The sequence below is a fragment of the Papilio machaon genome, chromosome 3 (genome assembly GCF_912999745.1).
Source record: "Papilio machaon chromosome 3, ilPapMach1.1, whole genome shotgun sequence".
NCBI classification, from domain to species: domain Eukaryota; kingdom Metazoa; phylum Arthropoda; class Insecta; order Lepidoptera; family Papilionidae; genus Papilio; species Papilio machaon.
In genome coordinates this window covers 1,805,759-1,830,841 of record NC_059988.1, presented here as the reverse complement: position 1 = coordinate 1,830,841, position 25,083 = coordinate 1,805,759, and the positions used below count along the sequence as shown (strand labels likewise).

Below are 25,083 nucleotides of genomic sequence, written 5' to 3'. Positions count from 1 at the left end.
GTTTCAATACATTTCTGTATATTGTTTTTTTATTATGTTGTTATTTTTTAATTGTTTACATATTATCTCACGCAAAAGTGAACAGGGCAAAGCAAATATAGCTTACTGTATTGTGTTTTACGCGTAGATAGAACGCTAGTTAATGTAGACGAAAAATATTTCAAATGTAAACTAAGTTAGTAGTTGGGATTTTAAAAATAATTGATAATATAAATGAATAATTATAAATGAGCTTAATATTAAGGTGAGTTAGCATGGGCTGGGGCACTAGCTTTTGGTTTTATATTGTTGACTTTGTGTGGTACGAACGGTTGGGAAGACGCGACATTGCATGTTATAAGTTACCCTCGAAACATGTGCTAGCATCCGGTAAGCGGGAGGCTTTCAATAGTACTGTTCCGGTGACATGTGACGTCACTGCATCACTGCATCGACCGTCATGCAAGTGTCATCGCGACTCTCCGGCTGTAACGTTGGTGACTAGCGTTCTCGAGCATGCGCTGTATTCGTTGAGACTTTCGCTTCTTCTAAAGAGAGATACGGTTACAAAGTATCGCCCGCTGTTGCGACAACGGCGCCGTGACAATCGGACGGAGGATGGTGCGCTCGTTCTTTAAATTTTTTTCTTAATTTGCACTCGAAGTTAATATTTTGCGTACTCGCATTGAGATCCGAATTCGCTCTATTTTAAATTCTGAATAAACGTCTCTGTATACAGCGCCACGCTCGTTTTTCGTTCATTGTGACGCTTTTAAATCGTTTTTTTTTTTATTTCTATTAGACACGATATGATTATAAAGCTGGTATCCTTTGTTGAGTAACATTTTTTAAAAACTTTTGTTACTTTTTATTAAGAGAAATAAAGTTTAAGTTAGCTTTACTATAATAAAACCGTATGCTCGTGAAGTCTAAAACGATGCGTTCATGAGAACGGTGCCCCGTTGCGAAGCCACAAAAGTGTCACATTCGTGATACGTGAAACCAAAAGCTGGTGCGAGTCACCATCCTCTGCCCGATGCCGCAGGTCGGGGTCGTTCCGCGCGTGGCGGCCGGGCCCGCCGCGCGCCCCGCTCAACGCGAGCGTCTCCGCGCACCCGCTGCTGCCGCTGCCGCCCGGCTCCGACGGTACGTACACGCGGACGCGACACGCCCACAACACCACCAATACCCGCCATCTTGTCTCCTTATCTCCTTATCTCCTTATCCTCTACATACATCTCTTTGGGATATCCAAAGCTAATACAAGTTTCACATGTTTTATTCAACAACGTAAAATCTATTTTTGCCATCCACTTCTGTCACTTATCAATGTCTGATCATTTTTAACCACACTTTCAAATTTCAAATGTCTGCACAAATACGTAATTGTCTGTTCAAAGTATCTGTAACTCTCTTTATGAAAGCATGACAATCAGTTGATATGTTCATAACCTTTATGTTAAAGAGTTGTTGTACATATTTAGTCTATGATACATCTTTCATTCTTGTTTTTACACCTTTTTCATCCTATTATTACCAAATCAACCACAATCTTTTGAAATAATTACATGAACATTGTATCCTTCATAATATTTTCTAATCTAGTTTTAGTTGCTTTTAAATAACCAAAGCAAAAATTAAAAAAAAAAAAAGGATTCATATACTCATAGTACAACAAATTCGGTTTCACCTGTTGATATGTTCGCTGCAGAGCTTGCTTTATAAAATACATATACTGCAGATTTCAATATACAATTACACAATTATTTATTGTATGTAAAATTGCATCTCAAAGCCTCCAATGTTGCTGTTCTATGCTTATTGCTTTTGTGTTATCCATCTGATTATTTCTACAAATTAGATCACTTTATAACAGCAAATAAAATGATATAATTTATTTGTCACATTGATTGATTGCAAACATAAAATACTGCTATTTAATTTTTGTAAAATTGCAAATCTACTTTGCGGCTTCAAAGAATTACACCTAAAGGTCAAAGTCCTTAAAACAGTGTTGATTTATTATGAAGAATCTAAACTACGCGACCGTTTATGTAACCATTGGAAGATTCCGACTTGGATAGTTAGCGAATGTGATGTTGTGCAGCGATTTCCCTGGAGTGGGACAAGCAACCTCACTACCTGGAGGCCTCGCTGATGATGAAGGGCTACAGCGCGGAGGAGGCGCGTGCGGCGGCGCAGCGCGCGCGCTCCCCCACGCGCTCCCCGCCGCGCACGCCGCCCCGCCGCCGCTCTCCCCCGCCGCTCGCAGCTACCGCCTTTGCCACCACGAGGGACAAGGTCAGCACAACTCTACCCCCTTCTCTATCTCTACTTACTGCACTTAGATTGTTTGAAATCACACAGAAGCACTGTTAGTGTTGATTTATAATAAATAATTCTTGATCGTTAGATCATATAATTCCCTACAGAGGGGCACGAGTTCACTCTATATTATGGGGTTAGGGGTTGTTTATTTTCATAACTTAATCGTAGTTTAAAAAATCACAGATTTTTCAAGTATGTGCGTTATTATGCGTATATTGTTTTAGTCACTGCTTTTTCTAGAATTGTATTGACTCTTAGTATTTTCTTAATAAAATGTGTTTGGTAGTAAAAAAAAAGTTATATCTTTATAAGGTTGATGAAAAGTATAAATTTATTATTATAAGATATTTAGAAGCTTGTAGTGAACTTTTTGTTACGTCACAAATAGAAAATATCGTTTTGTTTCTCTTTCAGCTGACAAAACTGTACTGCAACCAAATAGTAAGAGCCTTATTAAATTGGCCTAACATCAAAACTCTTTTATATACCCGATATCATGATGGCTTTAGCTTTGTCATTTTGTTTTGCAGTTATTACTAGCTGAGTGAGGTTACAAGTTTACATTTGTTTTTTTGAAGAACATACATAATAATATAGGAAAATAAAACTATTCATTAAAAAATAATAGACCATTATTCAACAGCGAATTATATTTAAACATATTATGTCATAATATGGTCAGTCTGTAACCTTACTCGCTGTAATGAAGGCATAATTTATTCATTTTGCATTGATGTGTCGAAATATGAACATTTACATGCGCGCTTATGAACATTTCTAACCTGGCTTTGAACAACTTTCGATTTCTTGTAACTATAACATTCTACGAGATAGTAGTATATTTATATAAATATACAGTGCAGTAAACAGTGCGGTACTATTATCTCATCGTCATACCTGCACCACGCGCCATGCCGCACGTCCGCCGCACGACCGCGCGCCTTCGCTGTTGTCTAACTCTGTGTTAACTTGACCTCTCTGCTTCTCACTCTGTCACTGTACCCTGTTTCCCCGCCCCCAGGCTGCCCCCGAGCTGGTGACCCGTGCAGAGGTCAATCATCATCCTACGGAGGATTCACCTCTGCCTCATCGGACGACGACACCGTTGGTATGTAGCGTTTAACTATATTTGTATATTTCTTGCGATTTGTGATTGTGAATATAAAATGTTTGTTGGGGGAACAATTACTATTGTGTCTGAGTAAAGTGTTTTCAACAGATTTCGCCGGAGAGTTCATGGAGTCAGACGGGTCGCGAAAGTGTCCGCGCGCGCGCTCCCACTCCGCCGCCTCGTGGGCAGCGCCCGCCACCAGGTCAGAGCCGCGCGTCTTCGCCACGCACGCACACACCCACCCGCACATACACGCACACACACACGCACACGCACACTGCCACGCGCCCTGCCGACACCGCGCCAACCCCTAGCCGCGACCGCTTCGACTACGAGCTCTCGCAGGCCCACATGTACTCCGCGTCCCCGCACTCCAGCCGCTCCGGGTCTCTTCTGCTGGCCGACGAGGATGTCGAGCCTCCGCGCCGAATATGGCGGCGCAGCGCCAGTTGCCGCAACCTGCGCGACTTCAGCTTCGACGAGGCCGGGCGGGCGAAGCGGCGCGCCGACACGCGCAGTCTGCTCGCCGGCCTGCACACCGGCTCCACGCGTCGCATCGACTCCCCCATCACGCGTTACGACGACGCGCGCACGCTCGCCTTCATCCTCGCCGAGCGCGGCTCCATCGAGTCCCAGAGAGAGCTCATCGGTCGCACCTACTCGTCCAGTTTCCCCGGCGCCATCAGCGAGCCGCGTCTCGACCTGCCTACGTTCATACGCAGCGGCTCGCAGGACGATATCTCTCACGACAGTTACGAGCTCATCGAACGTTCCGATGACGAATACTCTGAGCATCCGAAGTACGCCCGCGTGCGTACGCGTTCCTCCGCGGTACATACGCGCTCGTGCTCGCTCGACTCCGGTAACGACTTGCCTTCCGATGACGACCAGTCTCTTTCCCATCTTTCTGAGTGCGACGCTCAGGAACAGGTTAATATTGCCAGTCTGAAATATAAAAGCGACAATGACATACCTTTAGATCCGTTTCTTATCGACGATCCGCGTATACTTCCACGTGAAAAGTTGTCCGTTAGGTCGGATGGCAGTTTTTATAAGGAAATCAAACGTGCGCTCGGTTCTCGAACTTCAAGCCAGGAGTCGAAAAGTGATATTTACGAAAAAATTTCAAAAAGTAGTGCTGAGTCCAGCAAAAAATCTCGTGACAGCGTTTATCATACCGATAGTAAGAAATCGCGAGAAACACTGAAGAGCAAAAGCTCCGACAGGTCCGGTTCTAGAACTTCTAGTCAGGATTCTAAGTCTGATTATTACGATTGCAAAAAGAATATCTACGAGTCCGAGGACCTCAATCTCCGACGCAGGAGCATAACCAGCATCCAGAACGCTTACATTGATCCATTTGAACCGATTTCGCCATCTTCTAGTCCCGATTCGGGAAAAGATTTCTATGATGCACAACCGACTTTCATTGGTATGGAAAAACCAGAATATAGAGAAAAAACCATTTTTGACAAGTCCCATGAAGATTTAATCGCTAATCTTGCAAATTCACCTAACTTTTATCACATTCCTACTCCATATTCCACATTTCCGAGTAATAATAAACACAAAGAACCAAGTCCTATGCATTCAGCTAGTTTGCAAAATGTAGAATTAGACCAATACGCTCAGTATTCGGATGTTAGTCCACCAAAGAAATCTGACGAATTATCTACAGAGGAGGAAGAAATGCATGCACATGTTACGCATATTTGGCCAGAAAAAATAGCAGGCCTAGAAACTGAGATCGATAACAGAGCTGCTAAAATACATAGTTATCAGCGACGCAGGTCTTCGGACACTGTGTTTAGCTTTGATAAAGAAAAGATTGAATCTTTGACGCGTTCTATTAGTAAAGAAAATAATACGTCTCATCTCGTGAAGGAATCTTCTAATGAGTCAGATGTAAACGTTCGCGTATTGCCAGCTATGGATAGCATTGAGTATGCAAAAAATAAAGCCAAAGCATCGGCAATGCAATCTGGCACGTCGACGATACTACAGTCAGAGTTCGATAAGAATATGCGGGGCAAAGTGCATACACATCTTATTAGGAAAGAAAATTTAAAAGAAGAACTAATGGCTAAAACACACTTTGATGAATATAATCCTAAATTAATTTTGGAGACTAGCTCTAGCAGTCGTTTAGCTGACACTGCAGCACCATACATTCATCCGACAGTTGAAAGAACCAAAAGTGATCCGAACAGTTTAGCCAATAGACCACGGTTTAGCAGTGTTAACTCGCGTCGACATGTTTTGATGCATCAAAAATCTATTGACCTGACTCCTGCTGAGTCTAGTGATGAAGATTACATATTCCGTCAAATACCTAGTGCGCCACCGATTGCAACAAAACGATCGCACTTTGAGTTACCATCGGTACATCCCGATCATGTGCGTTCTCCCTTTGACTTACCTAAGAATTATTTTAAAGAGTTCGATGCTTTCAAAGCGGGCTTTAATGATAATAAAAAACTTGACGATGGTTATGATATTCCATATGTTTTACATAAACGACATGTAATGAACGGAACAGCTCCTTCTCCATTAATAGAGAAGAGACAGCCCCCGGATATAATAACCTTGCCTCCACAAAACGGACGGCATGTCGTCACTGCACATCCCAGATGTAAATATCATGATCATCCTAAATCACCTAGATCACCTAAATCGCCCAAGTCACCAAAATCACCTAAATCACCCAAATCACCGAAATCACCCAAGTCCCCAAAATCTCCAAAATCTCCGAAATCACCAAGAACTAGCATCCAAGCTGAACATAGTTCGAAGTTCTTGGAAGTTGAAAATAGGGATTTCTTATTTACGCAAAATATTGATTTATCCAAAATAGATCCTATTACTTTAGAAGTTGATAAGAGCGGTCAGTTAAAACATGTGCCAAGTCCGAAACGCGATATAAGTAAAAAATTAGACCCTGTTTTACTCGAAACATTAAATTCAAAACTAAGCCAAATCGAAAGTGACTCTGCGACAAGTTCCAAAACAGATAGTATAAGACAGGAAGCACAATTTTCACATGACATTAAGTTTGCGATAAACGGACGAAATGTACAACAGCCCCCAATATGTAAAGATCCGAAGCCATTGACAGCAGCAGAAAAATTACGAGCAGATATTAAGTCAAAATCTGAGAAAATACCACCAAAAAGAGTAACAAAAGGGCGTGGTACTGGAAAAAAGGGAGTTGGAGGTAAAATTAAACCGAAAAATAACAACAAAATAAGGATCACATCATTCTCTTCTGATGATGAAAGTGTCGATTCAGATGATGTTTTTGGAACAACCGAGGCTGCTCCAAAGTTAGAGTTCTCACCACCACAATCGCGTAAAGAATTAGAGCCTATTTTGCAACTCGAATACGACAAAATAACATCAGGTGCATGGCATAGAGGTCAAACTATGAGCTCAACTGAAATCGAAGGCTCTCCACCTCAATGCCGTAAACTTGCAGAACTTGAAGCAAAATATCATCCACAAATTTTGGACAGTACTAGTGGTAACGCTACAGAATTGAGACGCATTTCTGAACGTTCTATTTCTATACCTAGTTCCGAGGACGATGTTGGGATAAAAGCACCAGAAGTCAAACAATTAAGTAAGGAAAGTTCTACTTGGGAGTATAATGAAAACATCCCTTCACCGATATTGGAGAGCACTGAATTTCTAAAATCAGATGATGAACATTTAGCGGATATGGAAATACAAAAAGTAACTGGTATTCGAACACAGTCCGAGGAAAAGTGCGATATTAGTCAACCTGATAAGAAAGATTTTACCAAATTGGACGTAAAGAAAAGTTTACGTGATGAACTAATATCACCTATGTTACGCAAAACTGGAGGCACCCCGATTCTTTTTGCCCATGCAAGGTTAAATTTATCAGAAGGTTCTGTCTTTTCACTGCAACGTCAAAAGGCAACGCAAGACTCGCCAACTGCTAGTAGGCGGGCTAAAAGTTTAGACACACCTGTTATACAATTGCACAGGCTTCCACCAATGAATGCGTTTTCGTCTAAAGATGATACGGTAGAAGATGAAAATGAGGAAGGGATCGTAATGGAAGAAAAACCACTTACAGATGATAAGATAAAAAGTAGTGTTAAAAAGGATACAATCGAAAAAATTGAAGAAGTAGAAGAGGAACAATCAGCTGAAACACCCCCTGAAGTCAAATCTGTCTTAATTGATAATGAGGAATTAAAACTTTTAGAAGATCTTGTTGAGCAAAGACGTCCAAGATCTTTTAAACGACGATATGACCTGACAAAGATAAAATCTCAGGCTAAATCTCCCTCTCGATCGCCTATTAACAGGTCTCCATTATCTCGCTCGCCAATCTCCAAGTCACCATCTAGGTCACCAACTTCGTCTCTTAATTCTCCAAGAGGAAGTATTAGAAAGCTGTCAGATTTAAGTGAAGACCAAATTGTGCCAGATATTGAAAGAATTAAACGAAAAGATAAGAAGAAACTAACTTTAAAGACGAGACCAGAAGATAAACAGAAATTAAGCAGTAAACTTAATAAATGTGGATCACTTGATACAAATGCAACTAAAGTGAAAGCTCTGCAAACACAAAAGTCTTTGCCATCATCGCTTAAAGAAAGACCAGATTTCTTGACTGTACCTCCCTTAGATATTACACGAGCTAAAAGTCAAGAACTCGATCAAATTACGAAAAAAGTGTCTAAAGAGAAATCGAAATCGCTTGAGAGAATGGAAGTCAAACGTAGTAGCAGTAAAGAAAAAGAACGAACCAAATCACAAGAAGAGAGCGACTCTGAAATTGCCAAACGTAAAGAAAAACAACAGATGTTATTCGAAGCTGCTTTGAAGCAAACGAAAACTCTTATAAGTCCTGTTAAAGATACAATGCCACCATTCCCGCCACCAGAAGATAAAATATTGGTCAAAACTGAAGGAGATAAAATTATTATTGAGACAAAAATTAGCAGCAAAGCTGAAGATCATGTTTTTATCGCCAAGTCGCCCAAAAAGCTTGATAATAAATTAGGAGGCAAAATAAGTAGGAGTTTTGAAGATCAGAAAACAACGAAAGGCAGCAACAATAAATTAAACAAAAGCATGGATGATAAGTCGAGTCAATCTTTAGAAGACAAATTTGATGACCTCGCAGCTCTTCAAAAATCACCTAAGACTTTATCGAAGAAGCAAGAAATAAAACAACTGATTGAGGGCAAAGTGGTATATCAAAAATCTCACTCTAGTGTGAAATCAAAAAGCTTAGATCGTAAAGAAGAAGCCCATCTAGAAGCTAAGATTAAATCGAAAAGCTTAGACAGAAATTACGTGACCCCACCATCAGCAATATTGGAAGATGGTTCAGATAAAAAATTTAAACAAGAAATAGTAACTGTTGATGTTCATTCTAATATCAAGGATGAATCAGAAACAAGTACTAAGGAGCAAGAAATTAAAGAAATTTCTCCTTCTCACAGTTATAAAGAAAAAACCGAAGACGACTCATCAATGGAATGGATGACGAATTCGCAACATACCATTATAGAAAATGACACTCAGACTATAATAATGGAGCGGAGAAAAATAGATATTTATAATAAACAAAGACAATCTGAAATTCAAGAGAGTAAAAGCAACCAAGATGTTCATAGTTTGCTAGATGAGAAAAAACACGAAGTAAAGCGTTTGACCAGTGAAGAGGAATCGCTGACAGAAGTGAGTGAATTAAAAGCATCAGATGAAAGTAATATGTTAGGTCTTTCTTTACCATACATTGATGCCGACAGTTCGTCAGACCAAGATCAAGTTTCGAAAAAGGAAAGTAAGACAAAATTGCATCGTGGTAGAAGTGATGACACTGGATCATGGATCACGGTTGATTATGAGGAGTATACTGCAGATACAGATCTCCCGCTCTCTGATACAAGTAATAGAACTAGTAAAAGTAAGAAAACTTTAGATGCACAAAGTACATTTGAAGAGTCATCTGCTAGTCTAGTAGAATTTTTGAAACACGAGTCTATGTCGCAAATATTTTCAGAATCTGAAAACGACCGGGACTTTAAGATAAAGAAGGAGTCGTCGAAATCTATGGATTTAAATCTAAAGTTTAAAAATAAAAACAAAATAATTGTAACTCCACCTCAAGAGAACAGTCCTACTATAGAAAATTTACCGTTTATTGACGCTAGCACTTCTAGATCTATTCAAAAGTCAGAATCAGGCGAACAAACTGGTAGCTCGGGCAGTGCAAATGACATTTCACCAACTGAACATAAAAACGATCAAAAAACACTATTATCCGCTAGGTCTCGACGTAGTGAACTACTTAAGTTAAGCGCTGAGAGATCGAGAAGTTCTGAATCTACTTCTTGGACAAGTATTGAAAAAGATGTGAGCCCATCAAGTGCTAATATTAAAGGAAGCTCGATTGACGATGAATCAAGTGTCAGTTGTTCGATTGCTAGACCTTTAGGTATTTCACAAGATATCGAAAAGTTAAACAAGAAGGATCGAGAGTGCCTCGAAGAACTAAAGCAAGCCATGGAATACGGAGAAGAGCATCTAGTTTCTCATCACACATTATCTAGTGAACATTCCAAGTCTAATTCAAAATCTCCTTCCCCAATTCCGGAGTTAGGGCGCATAGAGAGCCCACGCAGTCCATCTAAATTAGGCACGAGAAAATCGCCTACACCTACTCTGGAAAAACAAGGTCCAGTAGACTCGCTTAAAGGTCCTACAGATTCTGAATCAAGCTCTGAAAGTATTGATCGCACAGTAGAACAGTTGTCTAAACCAAATATACGAAAGAGTGGCTTAGAAAAAATAGGAAAATGTGTTATTGAAGAATCAGAGTCTAGTCATTCAGCAGCTTCTAAAGCTTCAGATATACGAAAAGATCTCGAAAAAACGGTCAAGAAAACAAAAATAGCCATTACTATATCGCAAGAAGATCAAAATACTACAATCGATTTCGACGATGATGGTAATGTAATAACGTCTTCATTTGAAAGAGATTTGATGAAGAAACGAGCTTTGAAAGATACTGACCAAAAGAGCTCTTCTAAATCAAGTATCGATACCACAACAACTACTACACCGTCAAAAGGATCCCTTAGTGTAGATGATTCGTCATCGAGAAGAAAAATACGTCTTGACGAACAAAAGAGTTCGTCTAAATCTAGCATGGATTCGAGAGGGTCACTGAGTGTTGAGTCTAGAGGCTCATTTGAAACTACAGAGTCTACTTCTGGATCCTTAGGAGAAGCTTATCGTCGTGGAGAAGAGCTTAAACCGACTTGGAGACCCTTTTTTGGCGCATCTGGTAGTGAAAACAGTACTAGTATTGAGGAAGCTTGGATCCCTCAAGATCATGAAGGCTATGAGAGCCTTACGGTGAATAAGGACGTATTTGAGTACAATAATCAGAGACTTCTTGATGACTTTCAAACATTTTCTAAAAATCCACCATTATCCGCAAACACATCCAAAGATTCCACAGAAGCTGACTTTACGGACGACCTAAATGATTTTCCCGTTAATTTCTTATATCCAGCAACATCTTCATCATCTACAGATGTAGTCATAGGGTATGGTCAAAATTTTGGCCGTACATTGTCTCGTATTTCGGAACGAAGCACTGCATCTGAAAAAACAAGCGCAGATGAAGATTCGACAAAAGCCTGCTCTCGATCTGAAAGTATAAACGAAGAGTCATTAAATTCTAGTGACCATCAAGCTAGTCTCAGTTCAGATCCACCAAGCAATGCTAACGTCGCGTATGCTTCAGATACCGACCGTAGAACGTCAGCCGAAATGCCTGATATACCTATTGATCAAACTAAAATAAGTGAAATGTATTCTGAATCCAAGAAAGAAGCTGATAAAGCAAGTAAGAAGGTTGAAGGATCTCATGAAACTAAAAAGCCTTCCGATGACAGTCCGCTAAAGAAAGTTAAAACGAAAACTGCATCGAAACAGTCTTCTGCTAGCGAAAGTCAGGAATCTGAAGATTGGCCTCTCCCAGAATTACCACCCCAAGCAGTTTCGAAATGTGAGTCTTCTGATCTAAGCAGAAGAAAATCGAGTGATTTTGAAGATTGGCCCTCCCTTCCTTCTAGTTTACTAGAGACACCAAGAGTAGAAAAGGTTCATATTTATTATATGAGCAATGAACCGGAGCAGGCTATGAAGGTTACTATTCAATCTGAAAGCTCAAAAGATAACTTAGAATCAGACGATGATAGCGATACTTTAAATAATGACGAAGATTTGGAAAAAGATATACAAGAGTCTAAATCCGAGAAATCTCCAGATAAAACTAACAGTGACTCTTTACAAAAAAATGTTAAAACTATTCCTTATGAACAGTCATCGTATATGGTCGAACCACTGGAGAAACACGATGAATTTACCTGTCTTAACAAAGACGTTATACAAAATTACGAAAAATCATGTTTAACCGGTACATTAGGTAAAGCAACTTGTTTCATGGGAGATGTGGGTTCTTGTTGTTCCCGAGCAGAGAATAAATCATTTAATGTGAAAAGTAATATAGAAGAAATGGTTATTGTGAGTCAGCCATTAAAATCTCCAACAAACCACAGTCCAAGTTTTGAAGAAGATAACTTATACACTGACGATGTTTTTGGTGGAGACAGTAAATCTTTATCCCCTGATTTTGACAAAGGATTCTCACAAATAGGCGCTCAAAAATTTTCATGCGGGTCTAACAATTCAGATACTTCCATCGATGATCTTCTTTCTCAAACTAATGCCGACGAGACAGTTCGCGTAGTAACAAAGCTTAGTGCTGGCAGTGCGGGTACTTGTAAAAGATGCAGTCACAGCAGCCATTCCGAAGAGGAAACCAGTTCTTTTGGCACTGAATTAGATGGGACTGTCAAAATTGGCTTGCCCCCAAAGAAATGTACTCATAGTTCTCATTCTGAAGATACATCTATTTGTTTGAGTATTTCAGAATGGTCAACGGGCACTAATACTGTTCGGCAATATGCTAATCTTTCTGCTTCTGAGAGTATATCTGCAATATCTATTCCGAAAAGTGACAGAACCGAAAATACGACTTCTAAGTTGTTTTCATCTTCTCAAGTCTGTAAAAAATCAGAACAGAAATCAAAGATGAGCTCTCAAGCAGAAGCTAGTTCAAAAAGCAGTAGTATTGATAAAAGTTCGGATAATATTAAATACGATAAATTATGTAGCTCAGACACTACGGTTTCCAGAAAAGGTATAGATAGTAGTTCGGGGACCAAAAGTGATAGTACTTTAACTTTAGCACAGTCTATATCCGAGTGGTCAGCGAGTACTAGTCATACACTTGTGGCTACCGCTCGCGAAGATCAGCAAGAGGTAGACGAAACAAAATCTGATAAAACCTGCGCCAAAGACTCGCCTTCTGACATTGAAGTTGATGAGGAACCATCGATTCCTAAGTGTGATACGGTTAAACCAGATGAAGTCAAGGAACCTGTTCTTAGATTAACTGCCTCTTATACTGGAAAACATGAGAAATCTTCTTCGATAAGCTACAGTGACAAATCGGATAAATCCAGTTCTAGCTCGTTAAGCAGCTTACAAAAACATGCCAATGGTATTTTTAGGTTTGATCAAAGATTAAAAGGATTTCAACATCCACAGGAGAAAACGCATGAACGCTATTCTAAAGCTCCACCAAAAAGCTTAAGTTACGAGGAGCAGACACACAGGTATGCAAAACCAACAATGCGTTGTCAAAGTGAAGACAGTGATTTCAAACCTTATTCTATTGAATCGCAGCCAGAAATTGATATCGATATGCCTTCACAGTTATATAGCCAAGAAGAAAAGCATAGCGAACGCTACCAAAGCCAAGAGTTTTCTAATATAATACGGGAAGATATTAGCAATCAGTTCAATCGGTCCGACTTTAAGCCTTTGGCAAAACATGCTAGTTACGATGACAAGACACTGTCAAAAAATCAAATAAAAGAATATAAAATATCACAACAATATCGTACTAAACCTAAAAGCTGGTCTTTCCATGAACATTATTTGGCTTCATCGTCGGAATTACCTATAATTACAGTACCAGAAATACCGTTAGTACATAAAGAATTGCAAGATAAAAGATCCTCTGAAAGATCTGGTAAAACTCCACTTTCAAGATGTTCCCCGTACTATTCTAGCAGTCTTAGTTCTGAGTCCCCACCTATACAACCTTTAAAAGCTCCTGTCAAGAAATCTCTTTTGGTTAGAAATATCTCCCTTAAAAGCCCTCCTAGTGGTAATGACACAGATAGTTCTTTAGATGTGATTAGGGACCCAAGGGAGAGAATGAAAACATTTAGGAGAAAGAAACCAGTCGCGAGTGCACGCAGAAGACATGAAAAAATTCAAGATGTTTTGGAGGAGGATTCTACCAAAAGCCAATGTTCTTCAGAAAGTGACAAGCTTCAGGGAGCAATGTTTTTGACTGTTGAAGAAAATTTACGACGCATTGAAAGCTCCGAATGTTCTGATAGTTATTTACCCGAAGTAGAATCGGGTTCATCTGAAATGTCAAAAGGCAATTCTAAAAATTATGATATTCAGGAGTCAGTTAGTTACTCTGAAGACGACGAACAAGCGGACTTTGCCGCTAAATATAAAAGTGTCCCATACGAGCCACAAAAGTTTCCCATAGGTATAACACCTGTAAAGTTTCAAGGGTTCGGATCGTCTGCCGATGAGGACGAAATGGGATTTCCACGTTTCGATCGCTTAGGTCGCCTACGTCATCCATATCTCGATTCACAAGAACCATCGTATGTTCCCGACGATAGTCCTCCTAGAACTTCCTACTCCAACAAGAGTAGTCGTCAATCGTCTCTCAAAAAAGCAAAGTCTTCGCCAATGTTTCGGAAATCTGAAGACAAATCGCTCGGCGAATCTTCGAGCCCACATCAGTCTCGATCGAAATTTTACCAGGAACAAAGTGACAGAGACGACTCTGACGATTATGCTTATCCTGTTGATACTATTAAAAGGGCTCCGAAAACAACAAAATCGGGTAGTTTCATGTTTGAACGCAATTCAGTTGCCTATTCGGATACAGAGCTTCCCCAAGATAAAGACGAATACGAAGAATACAGGGGTAGTCCGTATCCGGAGCGTTACGAAGAGATGGATATGTTCCAAACGCAGGAATGTTACCCGCAGTACGAACACGACGTGCTCGAACGTAGAGAGGGCAGCGAGGAGCGATTCACGAGGGATTTGAACCAGCGCTTTAGTCTCAATAATGTAGAAAGGTTCTATTCTAGTCATTACGTGGACTCGCAGGCCTCCAGCGACAGTCCCGAACAGAAGTTTGACGTGTCCACGCTACCGCCGCCGCTCTGTTCCGATGATGACAATGAATAAAATTGATTTTACCCTTTAAATCCGTTGCTGCGAATATGTGATTTTTTTAAAACGTATTTTTTCTGCGTTTCATAATCTTATATTCTAAATAAAGCAATTAATCGGTGTATTGAAATTCGATATTAGAATATTAATATTAAATATTATTGCGCCACTTTGAATTTTTAGAAAAAAATATATAGTGCCAATCCTAATTAGCCGTGACCCTTTAAAACTTCCATGTACGCACGGACTTAACTCGTAGGTTATCAAGTATTTAACTAGATGTAATTAAATATGTACTGATCTCTATCATTTATTAAATCGTAGTTTATAATTAATGCAAATGGTTACGCTCTTATTATGTTATTATTCTGAATGACCGTAGAGATGAAGTAATGAGGCAATGCTATACAGATATATGAGTATTATCTTGTGCCAAAAGCCCTTTAAATTAACGTAGAGTAATAACATATTTCATGTTTAATTAATGCTCACATAATGCACAAAAGCCCATGTCCTAGGTACGTCGTTTAATAATTCCTCAATGGGATGGGTGTTAACTTGTGGGTGTTAACCTTAATTATGTTTACATGAAAATAGTGTTATGTAAAGGCTGTGATTTACTTTGTTTTTTAGGATCCAAGATCTGTGTTAAACTTTAGTCATATTAGAAAATCGTATTACCAACATTATTCGTTTTATATGTGTTTTTTTTTCTTTAATATTGAAATCCATTTGTGCCAAATCTGCTCAATTTTAATCCTCACGATAATTTAAATAGATTTTCTTATGAAATTTTATGTCTTACATTAAACGTTGGCCGCAAACAAGATTTAAGTCTTTTATAAAATAGTTGAGCATCGAACATTTAGAATGGAGTAAGCTTTAAAATTCATATCATGAATTCATTAATTTTTACATGCTCTTAAATAGAATTAAAGTCGTTTTTTAGTTATTCAGCACATTTTCCGTGCGATAAATAATTGTTTTCTGCACTTTAATGTACCTTTTTTAATATTATTATTAACATTCTTTTTTGATGTATTCATTGAATTTTTCTAATTTCGTTTCTATGAAGTTGTTAGTTTCTAAAGATCGTATACTTGTAGTAATTATTTGCACCATTGTGCAGTTTATAATTTAAAACTAAAATTATTTAATTGTCTTACTACTGTTATTTACTACTATATTATTTTATACCCAATCGTAGATAAGCTTCCGAAACATTCTATATATATGATCTAACCCATTTATGATCCAACCCATTGTTATATGTGCCGAATATTGTAATTTTTTAATAGTGTCAAATATTATAAGACTGCAGATAATAATATTATGTTCTCACTTTTTATTAATAATTCAAAATTTTATCGTCTTTAAATTCATCTAGATTAAATATTACGTTGTTAACATCTTTATAAATTTTATTAATATTTCTATAATTATTTGGATATTATCAACGATTACTCTCAAAGTCAATTGAACACGATACAACTTTGTATGGAACTTTCTTGCTCGTTGAAGAACGTTGAAAATTTCTTGCTCAATACATTATAAGGTTTTCATACGCACATTTCCTCGTGAATTTATTCCATCGCCCCTAAGATACATAGCTTAAATAAAGAGCCGAAGGTTTTGTAATCCTACACAACAAAAATATTTGTTTATACCATGACAGAAATGTTTTCTATATGTTTTCTTAGGTATGTAAATTTTAATTTTAAATACGTTTTCCTATTACCAAATATTAATTTAAGATGTATGAGAAAAATATGTTTGTTATGACATATAAAGTTGTAAATGTTATTTGTGTCATGTCTGTTGTTAGTGTGTCAATGTAGCTGGATGGATTTTATGATCCATAGATGCTTGATTGGTGAACACATCTCACTAAAATCAACTCTGGAGAAAATATTTGACAGGTGTGGTTTTTTTCAATTCATATTATTTAGTACTTTTAATATATTGATTATAGTTGTATTTTTTATTACTTGTTTTTTGTATTACTTAAATATTATGCTACTTGTTGGATGATTTAGGATTGTCGATGTGTTTGTGGAAATATCTTTTAACATGACGTTACCGGTAAAGGTCGAGCAAGCGCAGTATGTACGGGAGTTACGTTGCCAATCAACTTCATTTATATAATGAAATGTTAAGCATTAGCAGTGAACAAGCTTTCATTACCTCCCCACCTCCTGGCCGCGGTGTTCAATTGAAACTGGAAGTAATAAAGTACGGAGTTAGCGTGCGGAAGCAATTTTAGACTATTAGATGTAAGAGGTCGACTCCTCATTAGTTAGTGCAATAATCGTTTATAAATAATTATTTATATGTAATAAAATTCTTAGATTTTAAGTACTTCGACTTTTCGATTGAAATTGTACAACCTGAATAGACTGTAATGTCGTTATTGATTTATTACGTCGCGTTTAAATATTGTTTCACAAATGTTTCGAATGTTACTTCCTTATTGAATTTATATATAAGTGTACGGTAATCCTGCAATACACTACCCCCTTAATGCGGGGGCTAGTTAAATAAATAAATAAATATAAATAATACTGCATTTTATTCGTTTAACGTTTGTTGTACCTAAAGTTTATAAGCTGCCAGGAAGTAACATGTAAGTTTAAACACTATTAAACTCCTTGTTACTTTTTTAATTTGTTAATTTATTTATTTTTTCAGTTTGTTCTAGTTTACACATTCCTAGATGTAATACACATTCATTTTATGTCTTTACAAATTTATTTTCTTTGTTTTTATTGAAATATTTCTTATTGTTGCATGATGCTTTATGTTATTGGGTTATTTTTTCTATTTATGATTTTGTAAATTTACAATGCCCTCGTCAATTTGTAAATTTTAACATTTAATCGGAAACCCAATAAGACAATCGAGTCTGATGATAAAACAATTGTCAAGTTGACGCGGGCTGTTATGTTAGTGTCAATATTTTGACATAAGTGTTCGCTTACAGAGGAGCTGTCGCCGGAGGATGATGAGCGTACGGTATCATCTGCGAGCCTATGCATGTCGCCGGGGGCGGAGTCCGAGCGCGGGGCGGCGCCGCTCTGCTCCTCAACGCCCTTCGCCCCGCGCCTCACCAACGGATACGACGTCCTCGACAACCGCGACCGAAGACATGTTGACAGCTGTGACACTATCAATGGAAATGTCAACGGTAAGTAATGACCCATATAAAGATTGTCTATGTTTTCTAATAAAAATAAAATATGTTGTCTTTGATTTTCCAGTGCATATAGTATCGGAGTCGACAAACAGCATGGATGTGCTAAGTGGGGGCGAGAGCGACGCTGGCGATACGCTCTCCAGACGGAATAATAATAGGTACGATTCAAATTTTAAACGAAACCTGAAACGTTTTAGTAAAAAAATTGTGTTTTTTAAGTATGTTCTGTCTTATGAGCTGAATAAATTTGAATTGTGTATTGAGCAAGGTGTCTCTGTGCAGTATATCATCTCGCACCGCGTACTGCGGCGAGACGCAGCGGCGGCGCGGTGACGTCACCTACTTCGTGGCCAAGGAACTTCTCATGACAGAGCGCACTTACAAACGTGACTTAGAACTCGTCACCGTAGTGAGTTATCAATGTTAATGGTTTTAAACGATTGGTCAGTGGACGTGTGTAAAATTTGAAATTTATAATCAAATTTTTATTTTTAATATAGCTTTTGCTCGAGATTTTGTCTGCGTAGGATAAAAAAGTATGAAAAGTGCCTCTAGTGTTACTCAACACTATGCCAAATTTCATTAAGATGTGTTGACCCGTTGCAGAGGTATCGAGTAAATATGTGAATCAAACGTAGCCCTTGAGAACCGAATAAGTAGCCCAAGTGTTCTTCCATACTATGTTCTACATCTGTGCCAATTATCCGTTCAATCGTTCGGGGGATACCTTCTAACAAACATTCATCCATTAAAATTTTCGCATTTATAATATTAGTAAGATTACATTTAAAGAGATGTTTTTGTTGACTTTAATACTTGTAGCACTAAAGTGTTTACATTGTGTGTGTACAGACGTGGTCCCGACACGTGGGCCGCGTGGCGTGCGCGGGCGCTGAGGGTGCGGAGGCGAGCGCGCTGGCCCGAGGCTGCCTCGCGCTGGAGCCGCTGGCGCTGCCCGCTGGCGCGCTGCTGGCCCGACTTGACCGCGCCCTCGCCACCGCACCTCACAACAGAAACGGTAAAAACAACCTATCATAGGTTATTCTGTAGTAGGATAAATTCTGTGCCAATTTTTATAAAATAAGTGAAAATTTTCGGCTTCAATATATCGATGTGTTTAATTATGTTTTAAAGAGTTTCAAACAAGTTTCGAGTGTCTGCTGACCACCTTTATGCCGCCTTACTATGATGGTACACCTTTATACGTCTTACATTAGCGCTGTAGTAGCTATTTTATGTTATTTACGTAGTTATTGTTATTTACTATAAATTAATGAATTTTTGTTATATGTAATTTCTAATATTTAATGTCCTAGGTTAAAATACAATCGGAGTATCTAAATTTTTATTCTGTATTTTGTAAAAAGTAAGCTAGACTTTAATAATTTTGTAGATTTACTATCTAGATATTGACTGGATAATGTAGTTTTTGGGTATATTTTTTCGTATGAAACATATATTACTTTAGCCTAATTTAGACTTTATTCTTGTAGTTATTACAGGTGTTAATATGCTCGTCAGTTTATTTTAATCTTGAAGTTAAGTATGTAATTGTAGTTAACATAGTTTTGTTATTTTCCTAGATAACGAGGAGCCGGAATATAAGAAGATAGCAGATATGCTACACGATTATCTGACGAACATATACGATGTAAGTAATTTTTCATTATATGACGTCATAATATAATTTTATTTTATTTAATTTAAAAATAATCTTACGTCTGTGAATATTACCATATTTCATGATTATGCATAATATATTGTTTACTTTGAATACGTGTATCACGCATTTATACGCACGGTGCGTATACATGTATTACGTATGCACGTGTTCGTGCGAATACGTGTACTTATCACGCACCTGTTCGTGCGTATACGTGTACTACGTATACACGTGTTCGTGTTTATACGTGTCCTACGTACGCACGTGTTCGTGCGTGTAGTGAATGTTTGCGTGTTGTGTGCAGGCGTACGAGCAGTACGCGCTGGGTGCGGGCGCGCTGGTGGCGCTGGTGGAGAGCGCTCGACGGCGGGGAGGTGCGGGCGCGCGAGCAGCTGCAGAGTTCGATGCCACCTCGCCGCTGCCGCTCGCTGCGCTGCTGCTGCGTCCGCTGCACCGCGCACTCCATCTACGAAGACTGGCACATGGTATGCTGAACAATATCTAGTCTATAAATGTTTTCATATATCTTGAAGGCTTTCAATAGGATGCGGGAGAAGGGCACTCCGTAGCGCGTCGATGATCTTGGGGCGCTAAAATATTTGAAAACAGTACATGAATTTGGTTCTGCTTTGTCCCACTGACAGGAGGGTAAGGGTAGTGCTTTATCCTTTCCTTTGTGACTTACTGTAGTGTAAACGTGTTAATCGATTCTGAGTGTTAAGGATACAGTCTGTCCGGCTATTTGGATTATAATTGTCGTTTTTGCAACCGATTACTATCTATCCCTTTGTTTAGAACTGTCGGTGGGCGGATGTGGAGGTCGGGCACGCGCCGCGTTGGAGGTGTCAACGCGTATGGCGGCGCTGGCGCTGCAGCAGCTGCCCCACGTCGAGAACCACAGCGCCCTCTGCCAGGTGCAGCGAGACATCACCGGTCTGTAAAACTTACATATACTAAATTAAGCTTCGAGTTACGCACAACTGAGTTATGTTTTAAATTCGCAAACCTGGGTTGTAGTCTGATTTTATATCATTCATTTTGTTTTAGGTTACGACAAGTTACTGGTGGCTGAGCGCGAATTCATCAGACTGGGCTGTCTCTATAAACATTCCACGAAGGGCTTACAGCAGCGGATGCTATTTCTGGTAATAATATGTTGCTTCAGTTAATTAAATAAGAATAATGTTTAGTTGTATTTTTTTAAATTTAAATATCAATAATTCTGTTTGTATTACAGTTCAGTGATCTGTTGCTGATAACGTCCAAGTGCTCGGTGTCTCAGTTCCGAGCTCACCTCGCACTGCCGCTGCACTCGCTGCAGCTGCTGCCCTCTGACCTGCCGCACTCCTTCACACTGTCAGGTATAGGAGAATTACTAAGACAAATATATTCCTCGTGTATGCTAGCTCAGACAGTACCTTTTTAAGCCGACTTCAAAAAAGAAGGAGGTTATCAATTCGACGGTATTTTTTTTACGTGTGTTACCGCGAATCTCCGTCCTTGGTGGTCCGATTTTGATAAAAATTATTTTAATCGAAAGGAAGTGCTTGCAGATGGGTCCCATTTTGTTCCTATAACTGAATACTTGTATATATATGTATATATGAGTATTATGTGTGGTATTTCTCCACTGCGCATGTCAGATAATAGGCGGATAAGATGTGGATCATGTAAAAATAGACAGCTAGATCGTAAAGTGCATTTTCTGTATATATGTGTAAATAAAGCGTTTGAATAAATATGTTTTTATATGAACAATGAAGTACAGTCAAACCTGGATAAGCGAGAAACATCTATAAGCGAGTAATTGTCCTGTCTCTACGAATGACATTTATAAGTGTTAAAAATTCCGTGGTTTCTTGTACTCTCGCTTATACAGATTGGACTGTATCTCGAATTATAGGCTTATTTTTTAATTACCAGAAAAAATAGATAATATAGAATACTATCTTAAATAATAAAATATCTTGGTTCTAGTGTATATGTGTGTTGCAGGAGAGGATACGTGTGTGGTGTTGAGTGCTGGTAGTGCGGCGGAGCAGGCGGGCTGGTGTGACGCGCTCGCCGCCGCCATTGAGAGAGCACGAGAACGTCCCACACATCTTGACACTCAGCTCACGCCTGTTCACACTGACGGTATGACTTTTATATATCAAAAGGTGGCAAACCAGCAATGGTCATTTGAATTCGCCGAAATAGCGAAACGATCGTTGTCCATAGATCGTAAATGCGTTCTATCTTACATCGACAGAGGAGACACATGCATGACGCAAACGAACGTCTTTTTGTCAGTCATTTTGTTTGCCTATTTCTGTATTATTCTCAGAAGACGGTCTGATAATGTGGTCAAGATTGCGGAAAGTACAGAATCAGGCCTGGTCTACGTCCAGCAGTGAAGACTACCGTATGCTGACAATGATGATTTGACATGTTGTTTATGTTGTGTGCAGAGTCATCTAGCGGAGCTGGTGGTGGTGCTGGTGGTGGTGCTGGTGGTGGTGCTGGTGGTGGTGCTGGTGGGGCGCTCACGTTCGTGTGCTGGCACCGCACCGCCTCACTCACACGACAGCATCTCAACCTCGCCATGCGTGTACGTATGATTTCATATATCTTGACGGCATCGCGCCGATGTTCTTGAGCCTCCAAGATATTTGAAAAGAATAATACATATACACATACAACTATTAGCATAGTGTAATTTAATGGCAAGTTTTGTTGTACAGACTCAGCTGTCGGGCTATCTTCTACGCAAGTTCAAGAACTCTCACGGATGGCAGAAGTTGTGGGTTGTGTTTGCCGCCTTCACGCTGTTCTTCTACAAGAGTTGGCAGGATGAGACCCCACTCGCCTCATTGCCATTATTAGGGTAAGTTAATATAAAAAAAACTCACCTATATCTCAGTGTACATCCTAAATCCGCCCCGGATAGGGGACTGACTGCGGATATACAGAACAACTCGCACGGGAGGTGCACCGGCAATAATCAACGGTGCACCCCCAATGCAGAGCACGGGGAAATAAAACCACCTAATGCTGGTAACGGAAGAGGTTTATTTGATGTGTATTTCGCCTTATATATGTTCTTAGATGCCTGACCAAGCATGAGCATTTACACGATCTTCATAGGTGTGCGTGTGTGTGTTACGTGCGCCCCAATCTTTTAGACTTCCTGCTACATATCACGTATGCTCTACATATTTTTATCGTTGCTGTGGAATCTTCCGTTACTATGGGCAGGCTCTGCTCTAGCCATGGTCGTTGATACGAACACTCAGCATTAGTAAAAATAACACCAAAATTAAAATTATGTCCAAAAATTCGTCCGATAAACATGTTTGATGAATTTGTTTGATCAAATTATTCAGCAAACGTTTCAAATATGAACAAATTCGTCTAATAAAGTCTACTAACATTTTTTTTTTTAGGTACACGGTTTGTGCGCCTGCGCCTGAAGACGGTATCGACAAGGAGTTTGTGTTCAAGCTGCAGTTCAAGAACCATGTCTACTTCTTCCGCGCAGACAGTCACTTCACATATACCAGGTAAATCCAACATATCTCCCTGGTCTTATCCAATTCACGTGAGATCGGTTTTTATAAACCTTAATGTTTTGGCTTAATTTTTCCTGTCTGCTAATTCTTCTTTGGAAGAATAAATAAAAAAAAATGTCAAAATATAGTAATATATCGAATTCAATGTAATTGTAATGTATATTAAATCGCTAGAACAATTCAGATTTCTAAAAATCTCGTATTTAAGTCTGAGGAGCTTTTTCTTTTATTTCTTTCCTTTCTTTTCTTTTTAGTAACTGTAGTTGTGAACGATGATGTTGGGTACATAATTACATAGTATCTGTTATATTTATATTATATTGTAGATATATACCTATTATGTTGTCGTTAGTTGTAACAAATAAATATAAAAAAAAAATCTAATAATATAAGTTGGTTGAAAATCATTTAAGACTATTCCGGTTAAAAATTAAAAAGCGGTTAAAAATCTAGTCAAAATCGATCCAGCCAGTTCGGAATAAACGCAGACTTGCAAAAATAAAAAGGATTTTCAAAAAAACAAATACATCATGTTAGCGAATTTTTTTTGTCATTTTTACTTACAAACTCCTTTTTTATTTTGTAGAAAAAAAAAACGAAAAATATTATTGATACAATGTTTTTTTTTATTATTTTCAGGTGGATAGAAGTACTGCAGACACCAATGTTACATTGAACATGTCACAGAGTAGACGAGAAGATGATGAACTAATATAGGAACGGGTAAAACACTAACGTACATATGTCGGGTGTCGGCACCGACTTATTTCGAGCCCATCGGGGGCCATTCATCAGGGTGAGTGGGACTGGTATTATTTCTCGGACGCGGCACGTCGCTCACTGGACAATTCAAGTCAGTTCAATTCTGATGGGCTCGAAATTAGTCGGTGCCGACACCGGACATATGTACGTTAGTGCCGTTTCCTATTATAGTTAATGATAATGTCTTACGAAAGTTTGTATAATTTAATAAGAAGATGATGTAATGTGAACTCACCAAAGTTTAATTTCGGAGACGAGTATGCATTTAATGCATATCATATATATGAAATATCTAATAAGGTACTGTTGTGCAATTTTATTTCATACTGTATAACCGTGGAATTTCACTGTCGTTACATTTATTGTCTCTGTTTATTCATAGAGAATTTAAGAGATAATTTTTTTATACAAGTGCTTTCAACTATCCAATCTTAGTAATTATAGTAACTTATAGTAACTGTTACTATGATAGAAAATAGGTGATAAATCTGTATTAATTAACATTTTGGTATCTTTTTTTTAATTATGTGGATGGTGTTTGCAATATAAGCATTGACTGTAATATTGAAATTTGTATGCGGTCTTTTTTTTTCATGTGTATTTTTGCAACCCATCGAAGTTTTCATTAAAAAAACTTTATTGGCTTAATATAAAACAGAACTAATCTGTTACTCTAGGCCTTAATAAACTCTCATATGATTGTAACAAATTTAATTTATTTAATTTAATTTTCTAAAATAAATAATAAGGTTAAGTTAGATTAAGTTTTATTTTTAATAGCTTCGAGGCCCGCCTGTACAAATTATTTATAAAATCAATACCGCCTCGGAATACAAAACAGTAATTAATTAGACAAATAGTAATTAAATAAATAAAATTTAACAATTAAATAAAATGTATTTTTGAAAATGGGACCATAAAGTTGAATATCATCATGTCTTTTATTTATTTAATTTTTTTTATTTAATATTAATCTCGAATTATTTTCTTATTTTGAAGAATATAACATTTTACTTGTAATGTCGTTTGATAATCTTATTATCGTTGACGTGTAATTTCAAGTTAATTTGTTTTTTTTTTATTTGTAATGGATATTATT

At 38.3% G+C, this 25,083-nt stretch overlaps 3 protein-coding genes across 3 annotated transcripts; all 3 read left to right on the top strand.

Moving 5' to 3' along the window:
* The first annotated feature begins 227 nt into the window (after positions 1-227).
* Positions 228-3,732, top strand: LOC123723534. The gene is made up of 4 exons (XM_045686528.1): positions 228-244; positions 989-1,125; positions 2,087-2,353; positions 3,527-3,732. Exons 1-4 carry the CDS (start codon positions 228-230, stop codon positions 3,730-3,732), a joined length of 627 nt encoding a protein of 208 aa, XP_045542484.1.
* On the top strand, positions 2,212-23,898 carry LOC106707804 (FERM, ARHGEF and pleckstrin domain-containing protein 2). The gene is made up of 19 exons (XM_045686515.1): positions 2,212-2,280; positions 3,329-3,415; positions 3,527-3,620; positions 17,796-17,999; positions 18,073-18,166; positions 18,291-18,417; positions 18,861-19,026; positions 19,143-19,199; positions 19,592-19,659; positions 19,976-20,156; positions 20,467-20,604; positions 20,719-20,816; positions 20,909-21,032; positions 21,667-21,807; positions 21,998-22,075; positions 22,122-22,261; positions 22,395-22,537; positions 23,097-23,213; positions 23,862-23,898. The coding sequence occupies exons 4-19, from the start codon at positions 17,849-17,851 to the stop codon at positions 23,896-23,898; spliced, it is 1,860 nt and encodes a 619-aa protein (XP_045542471.1). The 5' UTR covers positions 2,212-2,280; positions 3,329-3,415; positions 3,527-3,620; positions 17,796-17,848.
* On the top strand, positions 3,627-14,855 carry LOC123723549. Its single transcript, XM_045686608.1, has one exon. It carries the CDS (start codon positions 3,770-3,772, stop codon positions 14,828-14,830), a length of 11,061 nt encoding a protein of 3,686 aa, XP_045542564.1. The 5' UTR covers positions 3,627-3,769; the 3' UTR covers positions 14,831-14,855.
* Positions 23,899-25,083: the final 1,185 nt, after the last annotated feature.